The sequence below is a fragment of the Pelophylax lessonae genome, assembly GCF_965119305.1.
Source record: "Pelophylax lessonae genome assembly, chromosome: 2".
Classification (NCBI taxonomy): Eukaryota; Metazoa; Chordata; class Amphibia; order Anura; family Ranidae; genus Pelophylax; species Pelophylax lessonae.
Window position 1 is genome coordinate 493,094,259 of NC_138769.1, and position 18,952 is coordinate 493,113,210.

Below are 18,952 nucleotides of genomic sequence, written 5' to 3' on the forward strand. Positions count from 1 at the left end.
CTATCTATCTATCTATCTATCTATCTATCTATCTATCTATCTATCTATCTATCTATCTATCTATCTATCTATCTATCTATCTATCTATCTATCTATCTATCTATCTATCTATCTATCTATCTATCTATCTATCTATCTATCTATCTATCTATCTATCTATCTATCTATCTATCTATCTATCTATCTATCTATCTATCTATCTATCTATCTATCTATCTATCTATCTATCTATCTATCTATCTACACACACACACACTATATTACTAAAAGTATTGGGAAGCCTGCCTTTACACTCACATGAACATTAATGGCATCCCAGTCTTAAGCCCCGTACACACGTACCGATCGTCGGCCGAACGATCGGCCATCTTTTGTCCAGGGATGTCGTGTCTGTTGAAAACTGCAAAAGACTGCACACGAATTTTGTCGGCCAACAACAGCCGACTGCAGAAGTGATGTCATGTGATGGTTAACTTTCCTTGTCTTTTTTCTTTTCTGAGCATGCCCAGTCTTGCAAATCTGCTGTCTGTCGGCCGAAATCTGTACTGACTGGGGAACAATCGGCCGTTCTGGTGTTGGCCAACAAAAATTTTAATGCCTGCACGACAGATTCTGTTCGGCCGAAAATGCGCTGTTGGCTGTCGGAAGCATCATACTAACAAGCCTACAATCGGCTGATCATTCGGCGGCCGAATATTTACGGCCGACAATCGCTATGTGTGTACAGGGCTTTAGTCAGTAGGATTCAATATTGAGTTGGTCCACCCTTTGCAGCCATAACAGCTTCAACTCTTCTGGGAAAGCTGTCCACAAGATTTAGGAGTGTGTCTATGGGAATGTTTGACCATTTTTCCAGAAGCACATTTGTGAGGTCAGGCACTGATGTTGAAGAAGGCCTGGCACGCAGTCTGCGCTCTAACTCATCCCAAAGGTGTTCTATCGGTTTGAGGTCAGGACTCTGTGCAGGCCAGTCAAGTTCCTCCATCCCAAACTCGCTCATCCATGTCTTTATGGACCTTATTTGTGCAATTTCAGACAATACAGAAATTTACTGGAGTGAGGCATTATCAGCTGAAAAATACTGTAGATGTGCTGAGACTGTCATACCAAGCACGTAAAAGGCTCAACTTTCCGTATGATCTTTTTAATGAAAAGAAGGGATGCCTAAAACTTTTAATCTACCTGTGTGAATAAACCTAGGTGTGCATTATTTTTATTAATACCATTATCTTCTAGAAGTTTGTACTGCTGGAAGTACCTGCTTTTACATTTACACATAAGAATTTTTGTTATATATTGGTGACAGTTCATTACGATGCATCAGTTTAGATGGTGCTTTTGTTTTTGTCAGCGATTGGACGGAATTGGCTGAAGCTGTGGCATATCGATGACCTGACCTAGAAGAAAAAATATTTAAAGTTAGTCATTCTTTTGTATTCAACCAGAACAGGTATATTTACAAGAGACTAATTGTTTTATATTTTAAATGAGATATGTTGTTTCTAGATCAAAATGGAAATAAAATCTGACTAAATTAAAAAAAAGAAATATATATTATATATATACACACACACACAGTGGGTACGGAAAGTATTCAGACCCCCTTAAATTTTTCACTCTTTGTTATATTGCAGCCATTTGCTAAAATCATTTAGGTTCATTCTTCTTCCTCATGAATGTACACATAGCTCCCCATATTGACAGAAAAACACAGAATTGTTGACATTGTTGCAGATTTATTAAAAAAGAAAAACTGAAATATCACATGGTCCTAAGTATTCAGACCCTTTGCTGTGACACTCATATATTTAACTCAGGTGCTTTCCATTTCTTCTGATCATCCTTGAGATGGTTCTACACCTTCATTTGAGTCCAGCTGTGTTTGATTATACTGATTGGACTTGATTAGGAAAGCCACACACCTGTCTATATAAGACCTTCCAGATCACAATGCATGTCAGAGCAAATGATAATTATGAGGTCAAAGGAACTGCCTGAAGAGCTCAGAGACAGAATTGTGGCAAGGCACAGATCTGGCCAAGGTTACAAAAAGATTTCTGCTGCACTTAAGGTTCCTAAGAGCACAGTGGCCTCCATAATCCTCAAATGGAAGACGTTTGGGACGACCAGAACCCTTCCTAGAGCTGGCCGTCCGGCCAAACTGAGCTATCGGGGGAGAAGAGCCTTGGTGAGAGAGGTAAAGAAGAACCCAAAGATCACTGTGGCTGAGCTCCAGAGATGCAGTCAGGAGATGGGAGAAAGTTGTAGAAAGTCAACCATCACTGCAGCCCTCCACCAGTCGGGGCTTTATGGCAGAGTGGCCCGACGGAATCCTCTCCTCAGTGTAAGACACATGAAAGCCCGCATGGAGTTTGCTAAAAAAAACACCTGAAGGACTCCAAGATGGTGAGAAATAAGATTCTCTGGTCTGATGAGACCAAAATAGAACTTTTTGGCCTTAATTCTAAGCGGTATGTGTGGAGAAAACCAGGCACTGCTCATCACCTGTCCAATACAGTCCCAACAGTGAAGCATGGTGGTGGCAGCATCATGCTGTGGGGGTGTTTTTCAGCTGCAGGGACAGGACGACTGGTTGCAATCGAGGGAAAGATGAATGCGGCCAAGTACAGGGATATCCTGGACAAAAACCTTCTCCAGAGTGCTCTGGACCTCAGACTGGGCTGAAGGTTTACCTTCCAACAAGACAATGACCCTAAGCACACAGCTAAAATAACGAAGGAGTGGCTTCATAACAACTCAGTGACTGTTCTTGAATGGCCCAGCCAGAGCCCTGACTTAAATCCAATTGAGCATCTCTGGAGAGACCTAAAAATGGCTGTCCACCAACGTTTACCATCCAACCTGACAGAACTGGAGAGGATCTGCAAGGAGGAATGGCAGAGGATCCCCAAATCCAGGTGTGAAAGACTTGTTGCATCTTTCCCAAAAAGACTCCTGGCTGTATTAGATCAAAAGGGGGCTTCTACTAAATACTGAGCAAAGGGTCTGAATACTTAGGACCATGTGATATTTCAGTTTTTCTTTTTTAATAAATCTGCAACAATGTCAACAATTCTGTGTTTTTCTGTCAGTATGGGTGCTATGTGTACATTCATGAGGAAGAAGAATGAACTTAAATGATTTTAGCAAATGGCTGCAATATAACAAAGAGTGAAAAATTTAAGGGGGTCTGAATACTTTCCGTACCCACTGTATATATATATATATATATATACACAGTATATATAGTATAGCCATGTACAAGCCATGCAAGAGAAATAGAAGGAGGCAGTAGGGGGATCCACTGGACATAGCAACGGACACCTACCTGTTATACCAGGGAAACACTTGGGATAGTTAGTTACGGCTCAAGTAGTGACTGGACAAAATTCTGAGAGAAAAAATAGGGCTGCCAAATTTTAAGATGCTTAGGGATACAATCAAGCAGCGTAGCTTCTAGTTACTGTGGAACATAAATTGCGCTATTCTATGCTTTGTCTCAACAAGGCATAGATTAGGTGATTTCCAGGTCTTAGTGATAGTTTGTTTTGACACAGTGGTAACATATAAGAGAAATCTGAATTCAATCCAACTGAGAATTACCTATATTTTATAAGCTATACTATTTCCTTTCCACAGATTTTTTTTAAACATTTATGGAGAGCCTTCTTGGCATTTATTTGGTACGATAAGCACCCTAAGCTATCATATGATCTCCTTCACATAGCCCTTTCTTATAAGACCATTCGAAGCTAGACGGGGAGATTGGCCTCCTAGACATAGCCCTTTCTTATAAGACCATTTTAAGGCTTATTATAAGGCTAGTCTGTATTTTGAAGAGTATTTGGTTTATTTGCCTTCATATAGTAGGTATGGTAAGATCTTCTAATTGATTTCTCTGTCGCCTCCACTAATAACAGATGTAACTCAATGCAAATTTTTTTCCAGTTGGAGTTAGTTGGAAGAAGTAGGTTGTGCCTGGAAATTAGTCTTGAAGTCTTGTTCTAGTTGTTGCTCAGGCGAGTTTATCCACTTGAGTTGAGTAGCTATTTTAATGAAAGAAAGCAGAAAAGAAGGAAGTGCAGAAAGCAGAAAAGAAGGAAGTGCCAACTGAGTGTAGTATCCCTGAAAATATACGGCGACTCTGCTGCACAGGATTATGTACCTACCTGATCCTGCACTTCCAGGTCTAGGATTAGACACAGCGGGAGCTGATTGGTGGGTACGGTGGACTCAATGTCCGCCAGCACCCGCCGATGCTTTGGTACATGGTTTCTCCCCCCCCCCCCACCGTCTTTCAGCTGGTGCAGGGCATTGTTCCTGAATCTCCCTCCGTCGCACCGATCATCCTGCCTGTGCTGTTGCCCGCATCTGATTCCCCTGCTGTCCGGGCCCCCCTATGTACCCGGGCCCCCAACAGGAGGACTGGTGGTACCCCCTACCCTATCGGCAGCCCTGGATGCAGCTGGGCACAGTGCTCCATTGATACAGGCAGGGCTGCTTTTAGAAATTACGTGGCCCTGTACAGCCTATCTGGCAGAGCCACCCCCCCCCCCCCTTTGAAACTATCAAGTTACATTTTTGCTAAAATGCGATGTTTGCAATGCTGTTTTGCAGCCATGGCAGAAATTATACCCTTGCTACAGCCAGCCCGACACCTGTTATTTGTTATACTTTTTTAAAATTGCTGAATGGTCATTTTACATTGTGAGACTACGCTGCAATTGTGAGCCAAGTGTTTAGCTTGCAGTTGCAGAGTGGCCCTATTGAACTCAATGGGAAATTTGATAGGTGGTGCTGCCTGTCAATCTCTGCAGCCTGTGTTAAAATGCCACAGCTGTGTAGTAAAACATTGCAGCAACAGCATGTACTGTATACAACCCTGTCTCACTGTATCGTTAGGATTTGGGTGCACAGCCAGGAATAGTGGTAAATCCATAGCTTAGCCTCCAATCTGAAGGTGTCCTTAGTCTGCATTCACACTTTGCATTTCCTAAACATGTGACAAAGTGCATGGGAAATGCACGCTTTGCAGTACATTTTAGAAATGCAATGAAAACTTGCATAGCACTTGTGGTGCCATTAATTGTTAATGGCACCCCAAAAAAAGTTAGAGTGTTTTGTCATGTGGCAAACTTGCAAAGCTGCAAGCCTGAAAAGAGCATTCTATGGTGTGTTTGTCAAATGTAGGGCGTTCCATTCAAATAAATGGACTGCACATGTGTGAAAAACAAACTAAAAAAATGTGAGTAGGAACATGTGTTCCCACTATGCTAAGTGTGAATGGGGCCTCAGGGGTGACATATAGAAATGGCTGGGCAGCAGGGGCAGGACAAGGGGTGGGCAGGAGGGACGGCTGCCCAGGGCACTGTGGTATCATGTGAGATGGAGGGGCACCACAAGAAGAATTGGGGGGAGGGGATATTTGAGGGAGTGCGCTAGGAAAGGTAATTTGGGGGAATTTGTGTTGGGAGGAGGCATGGAGGAAGAGGATGTGTACTAGAAATGGGGATTTGGGGTGTTTGCGCTAGAAGAGGTGATATGGTAGAGGGGGGGGAAGGATTTGTGCTAGGAGGGGAAATTTTTAGGAGGAATTTGCACCAGTAGGGATGAATGGGGGATATTTGGGGGGAAGGGAAGATCTGTGCTAGGAGGGGGAGATTTAGAGTGGGGGGAGAGGATGTGTACTGGGAGGAAAAATGTGAGGAGTAGAGGATTTGTGCTAGGAGGAGTGTTTCCTTTTTTTTTGGGGGGGGGGGGGATGTGTGCTGGGGGGATTTGGGAAAGAGAGGATGGAAGGGGGTTTGGGGCCAAAGATTTGCGCTGGGAGGGTACTTCAGCAGGGGGGTGGATTTGTCCTGGGAGGAGGGGGAATTTATGCTTAAGTGGTAAGCATGCAAATAAGTGCTCAACTTTTTTTGAAAGGAGGGTTTTTTTGCTAACACATAAGGCTCATACATTTTGGAGGGGCGCAGTTCGGCATGTTCTGTCAGGTGGAGGAAGGGGTGTATTCACTGGTCTCCACCTCCAACACTGCAGTGGTAGCCAGTGTCTACCTGTAGTTCTAGGCTGGCTCCTGGCATATTCACCCCCTTTCTTACTCCAGAACTTTCTGCAGCTTCACCCCCCCCCCCCCCACTCACCCTCTTCCAGCAGAAGCAATACAACATGCAGCCACTGCAGGTTACAGTGAACAGATGAACACAGAGCACGCTGTGTAGATTGGCAAAGCAGAGCTTAGGACTCCGAGAGGAACAGGCAGAGAACTTCTTACCTCAATCTTTCCTCCTTGCAAGAGATAACACTGCTGATCACAGGGGGAGGGGAGGGGAAGTTTCAGGACTCGCAGTGTAAAGATTTTATGGCAAAGGCAGGGAGAGACTCTGCAGCTGTCCCTGCTGCTCTAAAATTAGGACGCAGCCCGAGAACAAAGCCAGCATGGGACAGCTTGCTAAGTAAAGGAACTGTGGTCAAATAAGTAGCATTGATCTCCCTGCACAGCAGCCAGGAGGTGAAAGACAGCAGCGCTGCAGGGGATTCACAAGGAAGTACAGCCAGCTCTCCTCTCCTGCAGGTGCCTGGGCACCCTTCTGGACTGATGAGGTTTGGGCCCAGTACAGGAGAGCCAGTTGTACTGCCTTATCAGTGGCCCTGGATACAGGAAACAGGTAAGTGTTAGAGAGGGGGAGGGAGGGGACAGACAGTGGAAGTTTTTTTTACCGTAATGCAGAAAGTGCATTAAGGTAATAAAAAATCTTTAGACTTTAGAACCACTATAAAGTGATTCTAAAGGCTGAAGGTTTTTTTTTTTTTTTTACTTCCATTCATTCTATGCATGAAGGTAAAAGAACCTTCAATATGCAGGGCCCCCTAAGCCCCCCTTATATACTCACCCGAGCCGGATTCCGATCCAGCGATGCGCACAAGAGCAGAATTATTGGCTGAGACACTGCTGTCAATCACGGCCAGTGAGGAGGGAGCGGGGGCAGGGCCGAGCCACGCTCTGTGTTTCTCATAGACACACAGAGGTGGCTCGGGAGCAAGCATGCACAAGTGCCTCCAGAGCAAGTAGCTTGCTATGAGGGCACTCAGCAGCAGGGAGGGGTCAGAAGCACTGGTGGAGGACCCGAGAAGAGAATCGGGGCTGCTCTGTGCAAAACCACTGCACAGAGCAGGTAAGTATAACTTGTATGTTTTTTTTTTTTTTTATCTGCACCTTTATAAACAATTTAAAGGGTTCATTGATCATATTCTAGTTTATGGAAACAGGACACATTATTTAAAAGTTTCTATACATTTTAAAGCCCATTTATTAACTAGTGCAAGCAACAAAGCTTACAGTAGAAATTTCAGTGACTCATAGAAACTAGTCAGACCTAATTTTACAGATTAGTGTAGGATACATTTAGGGGAACTTCCACAGGTGCTACACTGTGTATTATTTTATTGAATAAACTTTTTAGATCATACCTTTGGATGACATTGTCAAATGGAAATGTACAGCAAAAAATAAATCCTCCAACTAAGCAAAGGACAGATCCAGCCCAACCAACAAACAGAGCTGTCCCCAGCTCATACCTGCAAGACGAAGCAAATAGGAAAATGTCATTAAAGCCTAACTCCATGTTTCCAATGACTTTAAACAGTTTATTTGGACCAGGTTGGTTCAAACAAACTATTTGCTTCACACATACACCCACTGAGAGCATTGCATACAATGTATGTAGCATCAGCTACAGGGCTTCCTCTGACTGGCTGAGGGGGAGAGTTGAGTGGATGATGTCATGATCTCCAGCACCGCCAATCAGAGGAAGCTCTGAATGCACTGATAAAATACAAGGCCTCCTGTGAATGGCTGGGCAGCACTCAGTCCAACTTGATTCTGTATCGGGAACAGGATGGGAAATTCCTGTACTACTGTCAGAACACAGCACTGTATACTGGATGTAGCTGAGGCTACATACAGTTTATACAGCGCCCCCCAGTGGGTGCGTCTGTTAGTGAAGCAAAACGTTCCTTTGGACCAGCCTGGTTTAAGCAAACTATTTAAAGTCGCAAGACAAGTGTAGGAAGGTGTTTAAAGAATGTAGCAACCAATCACTGTTTGATTTTTAGGTAAGCACTTGAAAATGACAAATAACATTTAGTTAGACAAGGGGAGGGAGAGAGAGCGGTGCCGATCTAAGTGCAGCATGTAAGCAATTTATTGAAAAGAAAAAAAAAAAAAAAACACTCACATAGCAAAGTATGGTACAGGCATGGGGTAAAATTGAGTTGTCTACCAGGGACAATTCAAATTGGCAAATGTTACTGTAGTAATCCCGAACAATACATTTAGAAGTTATTTTTCAGTACACTAAAATCTGTTTGGTTATACTGGAAAATAACAGGATGTAAATTATAATTTAACTGTGATATTTAATTAATATATTAGAATTTCTTAAAGGCTAAGTTAACTTAAAGTGTTACTAAACCCACAACCATAAAATCATTATATATATATATATACAGTAATAAAGCATGCTTGTTATACTCACTGTGGAACCTAAGGGGTTAATCCTGCACATTGTGTAAAAAGGCTGATTGATCCTGTATGCACAAATCCTCCGCCTCTCCCACTGACTCCAAAACAGGTCCGGATAAGACAGAGTCTTTGGAGTCAGGCTGCACATGCTTAGTTTGGTTTGTATTGCTAGAGAGTTTTTTTTTTTCTTGGGAGAGTGCATGTGATCAGCACAGGGCCAATTAGCACTGCACAGACAGAGTATCTGTTGTCCTGCATCCTGATAGGACAGCTCAGTGCAGTATGAAAACTCCTCCTACAAGCTTTAACCAGACATTGATAGAAGACACAAGACTGCTATATACTTCTGATGAGAAAAGGTATTTAGCAGTTTATATTTACTAAAATAATTGCATTTCTGTGTACTGGGGGAGACCAGATATAGTGAATCCAGGTTCCTGGGTTTTGTAACACTTTAAGGCCTCTTGCACACGATACTCCTGTCTGAGCATCTATTTTTTTCAGACGATTTTTTATGTATTTGCACTTATTTTTGCGCAAATGCGTTCGCACATTTCCGCGCGTGCATTTTCGCGCAAATGCACGAAAACTTTTTTTCGCGTTCCTGTTCTGTACTATATGCAAATGGGCATTTGCGCACATTTGTGCGCAATTATGTGTATTTGTGCGCATTTACACGCACGGGGCGTAAAGAACTGCAGATGTTTCTATTTTGTTTTTACTGAAGAATGCACGGCGCTTGTCTATGCACCTGTGTGCGTAGGCACATTACAAATAATGGGCTGTATTTTAGCTCAGTAAGCTCAGCTTTATCAAGCTGCAGTGTGCAAGAGGCCTAAGGCTAAAGCTACAGGGCTTGTCTGCAGAAGCACCCCTGTCTGTACCCCTGATCCTTTTTATTGCAAATAATGTGCATTTATAATTTTTTTCTGGAAAGTTGAACTTATCCTTTAGCCACTTTTCGTCCAGCCACCGCAGATGTACTGCGGCAGGCTGGCTCTCCCAGGCAAAGTCCTGTACATGCACGGCACTCGCCTGGGAGGAGCTAGGGGCGAGCGTGCGCCGTCGCTCGTCAGCGGGGAAGCTGGCGCGAGTGTCAGGCGGCTCTGAAGGCCGCCTGATACCGGAGATCTCTCTCCACTGACAGAGAAGGACGGACGGCTGATGTAAATACAGCCGCCCGTTCTTCTTCCTGAGAGGATCACAGAGACCATGCGATCCTGCTATATAAGATCCCATGTCTCTATGGTCATCTCACAAGCCAAACCCCCCCCACAGTTAGAATCACTCCCCTAGGCTTACATTTAACCCCTTTATCACCCATAGTATTAACCCCTTCCCTGCCAATGGCATTATTACAGTAACAGTGCATATTTTTAGCACTGACTACTGTAGTAATGTCACTGGTACCCCCAAAAGTGTCAAAAATGTCAGTTAGGGGTCCGATCTGCCTGCCACAATGTCGCAGTCCTGCAAAAAAAATCGCAGATCGCCGCCATTACTAGTAAAAAAAAAAACAATAAAAATTACATAAATCTTTCCCGTAGTTCGTAAACGCAATAACTATTGTGCAAACCAATCAAAATATGCTTATTACAATTTTTTTTACCAAAAATATGTAGCAGAATACAATTTGGCCTAAAATGTTAAAAAAATATATTTTTACATTTTTTTTGGAATGCTATATAGCAGAATGTGAAAAATATTGTTTTTTTTTTTTCAAAATTGTCGCTCTTTTTTTGTTTATAGCACAAAAATTAAAATTGCACAGGTGATTAAATACCACCAAAAGAAAGCTCTATTTGTGGGGAAAAAAGGACATCAATTTCGTTTGGTTACAGCGCTGCATGACCGCACAATTGTCAATTAAAGTCACACAGTGCCAAATTGCAAAATAGGGCCTGGTCATTAAGCAGCAAAATCTTCCGGTCTTAAAGTGGTTAAATTCCCCCTATTTTACAAAAAATATCAGGCATATTCTATGAAAATGCATAAGAAATCCTGACAGGTCAAACTTTTTTTTTTTTTTTTTAAAGGTTGACAGGTCAAACTTTAGCTGTATTATAAAAAAGTATCCCCCCCCCCCCCCCCCCACTGGCAGCAAGTCATATGACATTTCCCAACAAGCTTCTCGGGAATGACATTAAGCCTAAGCTGGATAGTCAGGTACTTTGGCTGAACAGTAAACTTTCACATTGTCAGAGACCACAAACATAACCATTGTCTTAGCATTGATGTAATGGCCAGCTTCTGAAGAAGCCCTGATCATTTCAACTACAACTACAGGAATGGTTCTGGAATTCAAGGTTGCAACTGTGTTTCGCTTGTGGTTTAAGTTTACATCTGTACTCCAGTGGCGGAGCTAGACTTTTAAAACAGGGGTGGCAAGGTATTTTTTTGGGGGGGGTCAATATACAAAGTGTTCAATTACACTAAAAATAATTTATTTTCCACAAAATGTATATGGCATAGATCCCCTTTAGAGCAGGATCCCCATATATCCCCCTTTAGAGCAGGCCAGGGCAGGTCCCCCATAGATCCTCCTTTACAGCAGGCCAGGGTGAGGTGAGGTCCGGGGGCCTCACCTCACCCTGGCCTACTGTACGGGGGGAGATCTATATGGGGGACAGGACCTCACCTCACCCTGGTCTACTGTAAGGGGGGATCTATATGGGGGACCTCACCTCACCCTGGCCTGCTGTAAGGGGGGAGATCTATATGGGGGATGGAACCTCACCTCACCCTGGCCTCCTGTAAGGGGGGATCTTAATGGGGGACCTCACCTCACCCTGGCCTGCTGTAAGGGGGGATCTATATGGGACCTCACCTCACCGTTGCCTGCTGTAAGGGGGGATCTATATGGGGGACCTGGTCCCCCATATAGATCCCCCCTTACAGCAGGCCAGGGTGAGGTGAGGACCCCCATATAGATCCCCCTTACAGCAGGCCAGGGTGAGGTGAGGTCCCCATATAGATCCCCCCCTTACAGTCAGCAGGCCAGGCATTGGGCAAGGGCAGGTTCCCCATAATATAGATCCCCTTTCCTTTACAGACTTCTCACTACTCAGTCAGTCACTAGTACAGTCAGACAGTACTACAGTAGTAGTCTCTTACCTACCTTTTTTTTCACCTGTCCTGACTCCCCAGGCGAGGTTTTTCCTGCAGAACCACAGACATACACCAGCTCTCTGGCCTTTCCCCCGCCGCCTTCTTTGCTGAGCCTGAATAATTGATGGCGATTGGCGATGCTGCTGATGCCGAGTCCTGACTGGACTCTTGTCGTCCGACTCCTCCTCCGCTCCTTTCCGCGCCGGCTTCTTTGATTGCTCACTGCCTGGTTCTCTCCCGCGCTGCGCTGGGCGGCCGCTGCACAGGCTAGTCCCTCCCCCAGACAGTCCCTCTCAGTCTCCGCACCGCACGCCTCCCCCACCAGTCTACAGTGGGCGGCGCCGACAGGATTGGGTTCGGGAGCTGAGCGGCCAGGGACAGAGAGCAGCAGACACAGCGACGGCGGCCATGGCAGAAGCACTGCACGAGGGTGTTTTCAGCGGGTTGGCAACAGGGGTGGCAAGGACTTTGTCTGGGGTGGCAATTGCCACCCCAGCTAGCCCTCTGGCTCCGCCACTGCTGTACTCTCAGAAATATCTTTAAACATCTTTAAATCTGTACTTTTTTTTTCTCCTTCTAAGATGCTTGTTGCCTGGCTTCAATATTTATTTAATGAAAGTAAGTTACTATAGAGGGTAGATTTTTACTTAGATCAATAAGCCTGTGTTTACTTAAAACACTTGATTATCTGCAGAGAAATTTAAAAAAAAAAGCAGTTTTCAGATGACTGAATGATTGAAGGTAATACAGCTAAGCTTCTTGAGAAATGTACCAGTAAAAATTCAATGTCATTGGCTTCAATACATCCTAATTCACTAAGCCAGAACGAGTATGCAGGTTTGGAGTTCTGGCATAATTTTAATTTCACTTGCTACATGCTTGTTGTGGATTAGTGACCTTCACTTTTTACATGTTAGTTTTAGGTCTGAAATTATTCATGTCAGAGCCAGCCAGGCAACTAGCATTTTCAGAAGGATGTCAATGGTGGTATCTTTCATCCTCTTTTCTCACAGGATTCCTTTAATATTGACACATAAATACAGACAATTTACAAGTATTAGCATTTGTCACTTATTGATGTCTTATCTATTTCTATTTTATGTCAGGAAACAGAACTTACTTTGCGGTTACAATGGTAGGGTCGAAGTATTCAGAAGTGGTCTTATGAGCATAAAGAGAGCAACCAGCCAAAGAGCAAGTACCTGAAACACATGAAAATAGTGACACTAGAGCCTAGAAAATCATTGCTAGATATCTAAACTTGTTGGACCATAAATAAATCACTGGTGGAAAAATGTATCCAATATGAACAAAAGTGATGATAAAAGCAATGATAATATATACACAATACTTATATAGTGATAAAATGATGTATAAAGTGCTGTGGTGATGATCAATAAAGTGATCTTGTGCCAAATCATATGCGTGAGAACAAATAAGAAAAAATGCTAATGGTGGATAATAAATACAAATGTATAGTGGTGATGATCACAATAATCCTCCTATCGCGATGTGCACAATAAAAGTGCTAAAGTGACAATAAATCGATAAAGTGATCAATGCCCATTAAAATAAAATATTAAGGGTATAGGAACTAGTGATGAGCTGCAACTCCAAGTTGCTCAGTGATGGACTAGTGATAAGCTGCAACTCCAAGTTGCACAGTGATCATCTAGATGACAAAATCAATTGCAGGTGAAAGTGTCGTTAGATATTCAGTGATGCCTAAATAATAATCAGAGCAAAATTAGCTCAAAAGTGCCCAACAGCTTCAGATCTAAAGAATAATAAAATAAATACACAGATGTGGAATAAAAATACAAATAAAAAATCGCATAAAATCATAAAGTCCCAAAAATGTGCAAAAAAGTGCAATATTGCAATAAATGAAGAAGATGAAAGTTCATATGTGATACAGTGACAAAGCACACTTCCGGTGACAACCAAGTGCGATAATTCGTGAGCTTGGAATCCAAAATTATGTGTAATGGCCGCTCACCTCCATTAACACTCAATAGAGCATTTTTGGTGTAATAAATCACGGTGGGGGACCTCCAGAATATTCTCCAATCAGATGAGGGGCTTATGAAATCACTATGGAATCGCCAAATGGATCTCCAAGAGATGTGGAAATGCCCAATGGATAATCCTTTCTCTTCTATAGGGTCATCATATAAACAGCAAAAGGTGTGGTGTTCCTGGGATACTCGCTCACCAAAGATAAAAGGGTAGCTCTCATAGTGTAGTATATAAGATATTTTAATACATCCAAATAAATCACAAACTTACAGTTAAAATCAGGAAGATGCGTTCAATATGCAGCAAGATACCGCCGATGCGGTCTGTTCCGATACTTCCGGTCACGGCCGTAGACCAGAAGTGATGTCACCCGGCTTTTCCCGACCCGTTGTGTCACAGACTCACGTGACTTTATCAAGGGTCGGCTGTATCTTTCTGCATATTGAACGCATCTTCCTGATTTTAACTGTATACATACATTTAGGATGGAAGGGAGAATCCTTCCCACTGTGCTGCTGTGCTTATCTTGGCCTTCTGACAGCAGGGAAGTCTCCCCGCTGTCAGAATACACTACGCAACGCTGCAGCCACCGATTAAGCGCCTTTTACCCAGGAGGAGATATAAATCCACAGTAGAGCAGGCACGCCCATAGGTGAACACAGAAGGCTGCAGCACATGTGAATAGAACTACAGGTCAAGCAGAACCACTGCAGCAAGGAGGTAAGAATGTCACATGCAGCAAACTGCAGGCTAAACCGTGACACTGATTAAGGCTTTATGAGTGAAGAATATAATTTTATCCTGTTTACTATTGGTAAATGTGGTATTTGGACTGCTTTCCCATTTGGCTAGATGTGTGAGATCTTCCTAAGAATGTGCTCCTGCCAATATTTGATAAGATATGCAGATGAATGGAGTAAGCTATATTTGAAAAAGGGAGAGTTTGGGCAGTGATCAGAGAAAATGTGTGACTTGTTGGGTTCTCCATATTCCCTAATTGGAAAATTAGTGTACATCTTTAATGTTCTTCCACTTATCAGAGCTTAGGGCAGTGATGGCGAACCTTGGCACCCCAGATGTTTTGGAACTACATTTCCCATGATGCTCAACTTCACTGCAGTGTGCATGAGCATCATGGGAAATATAAAATTCCAAAACATCTGGGTTGCCAAGGTTCACCATCACTGGCTTAGGGGTTTGGAGGCTCAAAGGAGCCCATGAGCAGCCCAGGATCTGAACACTCTATCTGTGAGTCCCAGGGTAAAATCCGGGTAGTCTATGATAGGTGTCAGAGGGGAGGGGAAGCTGTGCTAGTCTATAAGTATGTAAAAACTGTCCATTTCAAATAAAGTCGGGCCAGTTAATGGGAGGGATTAAAGATATTGGGTTGACTTCTTACTTATTCCTCTCTCCTGTAGAATTACTGCAATAAATCTACAAAAAGACATCCCCTAGACAGAGCCTGTGTTTGTCAGTGTGCTCTGGAGCTGGTCCCTGGGCTAGCTGCCTCTGAACAGATAAAGGGGACCCTGGCCTTTTTCTAGCATGCTGCATGAGGAGTTTATTATCACTGATGTCATGCACACAATACATTAGCTCTTACCTGAAAGTACCAAAAGGATTCCTGCTAAGCAGACAATTTTAGCTTTCATGTTGTTATTCCCACCAATTTTTGTACATTTCATGCCAGCAAATGCACATATGGTCCCAAAGAATCCCAAACAAATGGATGTGATCATAAGTGCTCTACATGCCTGCAAAAATCCTAAAACATAAAAACAAAAAGCATCTATTAAAGCATATTTGCTATTCCATTAAATGTATTACAGCAAACATATTTGAGCTTTTCCAGTATGACAAAATGTATTTAAAAAAATGTCCTTCTGGTAATTAGTTGTCAGCCATACAAGCTGGAACTGATGCTTTTAAAGGTCTAGTTCCTCCCTCTGGCACTGATGGCTGTTGCGCTCTCATAGTTCCCCTCCTCATTCTATTCACATTTATCATCATATCATCATTTATTATAATTTATATCAGAACATTGCATGATAGTATTTTAATAGCCTGCCTGACCTTTCAGTGCCAGTGAGTCTGTTGCTATAATAATATCAATATCGGGATATGTATTGTATTATATAGCACTATTTAACTGTTTATTTAATACCAATCAGTTTGTTTTACTAAAATGTATCCAGGATTTCTGGAGAGGAGAGGCATCTGGGTGGACCCCGACCCTATGGTTGGGATCTTTCCCGTGCCTGGACTGGAGTGACGTCAGTTGACAGCGGACTTTAGCCCTCTGTCGGCTGATAACGGCTCACAGAAGTGCAGAATGAACTGCACTCTTATGTCCTACAGGAGAAGTATAGCCAAAATAGTTTTAGCTATACTTCTCCTTTAAGGTTAGGTTTCGGTTTTGAACATGTGCAAGGAAAACCCATTGGGTTAAGTAAGTCAGCATGCATACATTACAGAATACTGAAAGCTGCCAAACATATGAAAGCTGCATAAACATGGACTCCCAACAGCAATGTCTTTGTAGCTCAATCAAGTTAACATATGACTGCATAGCACAGTCTCTAAAATACTCGATAACAATAGAGTCTAGCTGAGAACCACTAATTGAGTAAAGCAGTTCAGGACAGAAACAGCTACTTGTGGTTATTCTCAGGAACAGCATCCCTCTCAATACAGTGTAAGATCGCTCTGGTAGCACAGGTGAACAGTTGGAGGGATCCAAGGATAAAGGACCACCCCACTGGAACTGGAGCACTCATGTAGCGATTGGGGAGGGGTTCCCCACAGTAACTGGGTCTTCCAGAGAAGCTGCATGTTATTAGACTCTTGTACAGCTGCCCAAACGTAGATCCTGACAGTGCAGGCTATGGCTGCTTACCTGGCTGCATAACTAGCCCAGATACCTCTGTCTTCTTATTTCTCAAGCCCACAGCTTGCATACACCCTTAATTGATGCAACAAATGTTAATTAGGCTTTTTAGGTGGGAACTTACAAGCGCAAAGTGTCTCTTACGAAACTGTTGTCGGTTTGTTACAGATATCATGCATATTTCGTAATGAGGGAAACAGACACACTCCTGGGTCTGTCAGAAGCAGCCCCAGGGTTACACACATGCCTACCACTGCTATGAACTACAGTATGGGTGATTACTCGTAACTCTGAAACTAGCCTATGAACATTGACTTTAAACTGGTTAATACATTATCGAATCAAATTCCTGTAGGTTAGTCTGACGATACTTCATGCACAGTGACTCAGCAAACTGGAATGAGCAGTAAGATTTTCTCCCACATTACTTTGCTAATAGAGCTTAAAGAAGATTTTTTAAAATTTACCTTTTTTCTGTCCAGAGGATTTTGAAGGCCATTTTACTTTTAGGTAACTTGGCAGTATCTTTTGTATTAATGTTTTATATACTAATATTAGTTACTATATTTAAGGTATTGTATAGCCAGTGTATTATTACAAAGGAAAGGATGCGCTTTTCGGTCACACTGCATATAATAGTTCATTTAATAACTGATATTACTGCTCAGTTTTACAAAAAAATATTTTCTCTTGTTTATCCTGATTGTAGTTCCAAACTACATTTAGCATTAAAGAAGATCTCAAACAAAAAATGCAATTTTTATTTCAGAATGGTGAAGCCTTAAAAATGGATTTTTGTAAAATCTTACCGTAAAATCCTTTTCTCTTAGCTCATTGACAGACGTAGTCCTCGGTGATACAGCACCTTCGGGTTATGTTGCCTCCACAGGAGCAGGACTAGACAGGAAATTAAAAAGCTCTGGCCACACCCTAGGGGCAGTCCCAGAGGGTATATCCTCTCTCTCTCTGCCTCAGCAAATCAGTTATGTGAAAAAGCAGTCTTTAGAGATTTTAACCCAACCCAACTCAAAAAACAGAGGGGCGGGGACTATGTCTGTCAATGAGCTAAGAGAAAAGGATTTTACGGTAAGATTTTACAAAAATCCATTTTTCTCTAGCGCTCATTGACAGACGTAGTCCTCGGTGATACAGCACCTTCGGGACGTCCCAGAGCAGTATCACAAATGAGGGGTGGGAAAATGAAAATCAAATCCCAATCTAGAAGGCCCAACCGGTGCCAACTAGAAGTTTACAATGCTCATCCTTAATGATGAGACTCAACAAAAAAGAGAAAAAATTTTTTTTTTTTTTTTTTTTTTTCAAACAGAAAAAACCCTCGAGGTAGACCACCGGTCTCCTCAAATTGCGGCCTGCAAAACCTTGCGGCCAAATGAGGCATCCGCCGATGCCGTCACATCAATTTTATAGAATTTTGTAAAGGTATGTACCGACGACCAGGTGGCCGCTTTACATACCTGGACCACTGACGCCTGATGGCGAAAGGCCCAGGAAGTACTGAGCGCTCGAGTGGAGTGCGCCCTAACAGGGAACGGAGGACTCTGACCCTTAATAGAATAAGCCTGTACCACCGTTTGTCTAATCCATTTGGCAATTGTCGCGGCAGATGCAGGCAAACCCTTTCTGGGGCCATCCGTGATCACAAAAAGTGAATCCGTCTTACGGAATGATTCCGTAGCTTTCAGGTATACCCTGATTGCCCGAACCACATCTAAGGAATGCAACGCATGTTCCCGATGATGCTTGGGCTGAGGACACAAGGAAGGTAGTACAATATCTTCATTCAGATGAAAATCTGAAACCACCTTAGGAAGAAAAGATGGCTTAGGATGAAGTACTACCTTATCCCTATGAATCACTAGGTATGGGGACTGGCATGATAATGCAGCCAGTTCTGACACCCTGCGAGCAGAAGTAATAGCCACCAAGAAGGCCACCTTCTGGGATAAAGTAAGCAAGGGAATCTCCCTGATGTTTTCAAAGGGAGGTTTCTGTAGAACCGACAAAACCAAATTAAGATCCCAGGGCGGTAAGGGCGCGCGGACTGGTGGAGCCAGGTGCCGCACCCCCTGGATGAAATTCCGCACCAAGGACTTGGTAGCTAAAGGCTTCTGAAAGAAGATTGCTAATGCTGAAACTTGACCCTTGATGGTGCTCAAGGCTAGCTTCTGCTCAACCCCTTGTTGCAAAAAGGCCAATATTCGAGTCACCGAATAGGTACGTGGAGGAAATCCTAAAGATTCGCACCACGCAATATAAGTCTTCCATGTGTGATAATAGACCTTGCTGGAAGTCGCTTTCCTTGCTTTAATAAGGGTAGGAATGACTGAAGTAGACAAACCTCTGTCCTTCAGTACTTGGGTCTCAATGGCCAGGCCATTAAAACCAGCGACTGT

At 43.1% G+C, this 18,952-nt stretch overlaps 1 protein-coding gene across 1 annotated transcript in view; it reads right to left on the bottom strand.

The window, feature by feature from the left end:
* Positions 1–916: 916 nt before the first annotated feature.
* CLDN10 (claudin 10) overlaps positions 917–18,952 on the bottom strand; it is a 50,666-nt gene continuing 32,630 nt past the window's right edge. Inside the window, exons 2-5 of the mRNA XM_082245318.1 lie at positions 15,255–15,416; positions 12,753–12,834; positions 7,471–7,578; positions 917–1,397 (exon numbers count right to left, since the gene is read on the bottom strand). Of these exons, the coding sequence (XP_082101444.1) occupies positions 1,271–1,397; positions 7,471–7,578; positions 12,753–12,834; positions 15,255–15,416 (479 nt within the window). The 3' untranslated portion in view covers positions 917–1,270. The remainder of the gene's footprint in view (positions 1,398–7,470; positions 7,579–12,752; positions 12,835–15,254; positions 15,417–18,952) is intronic.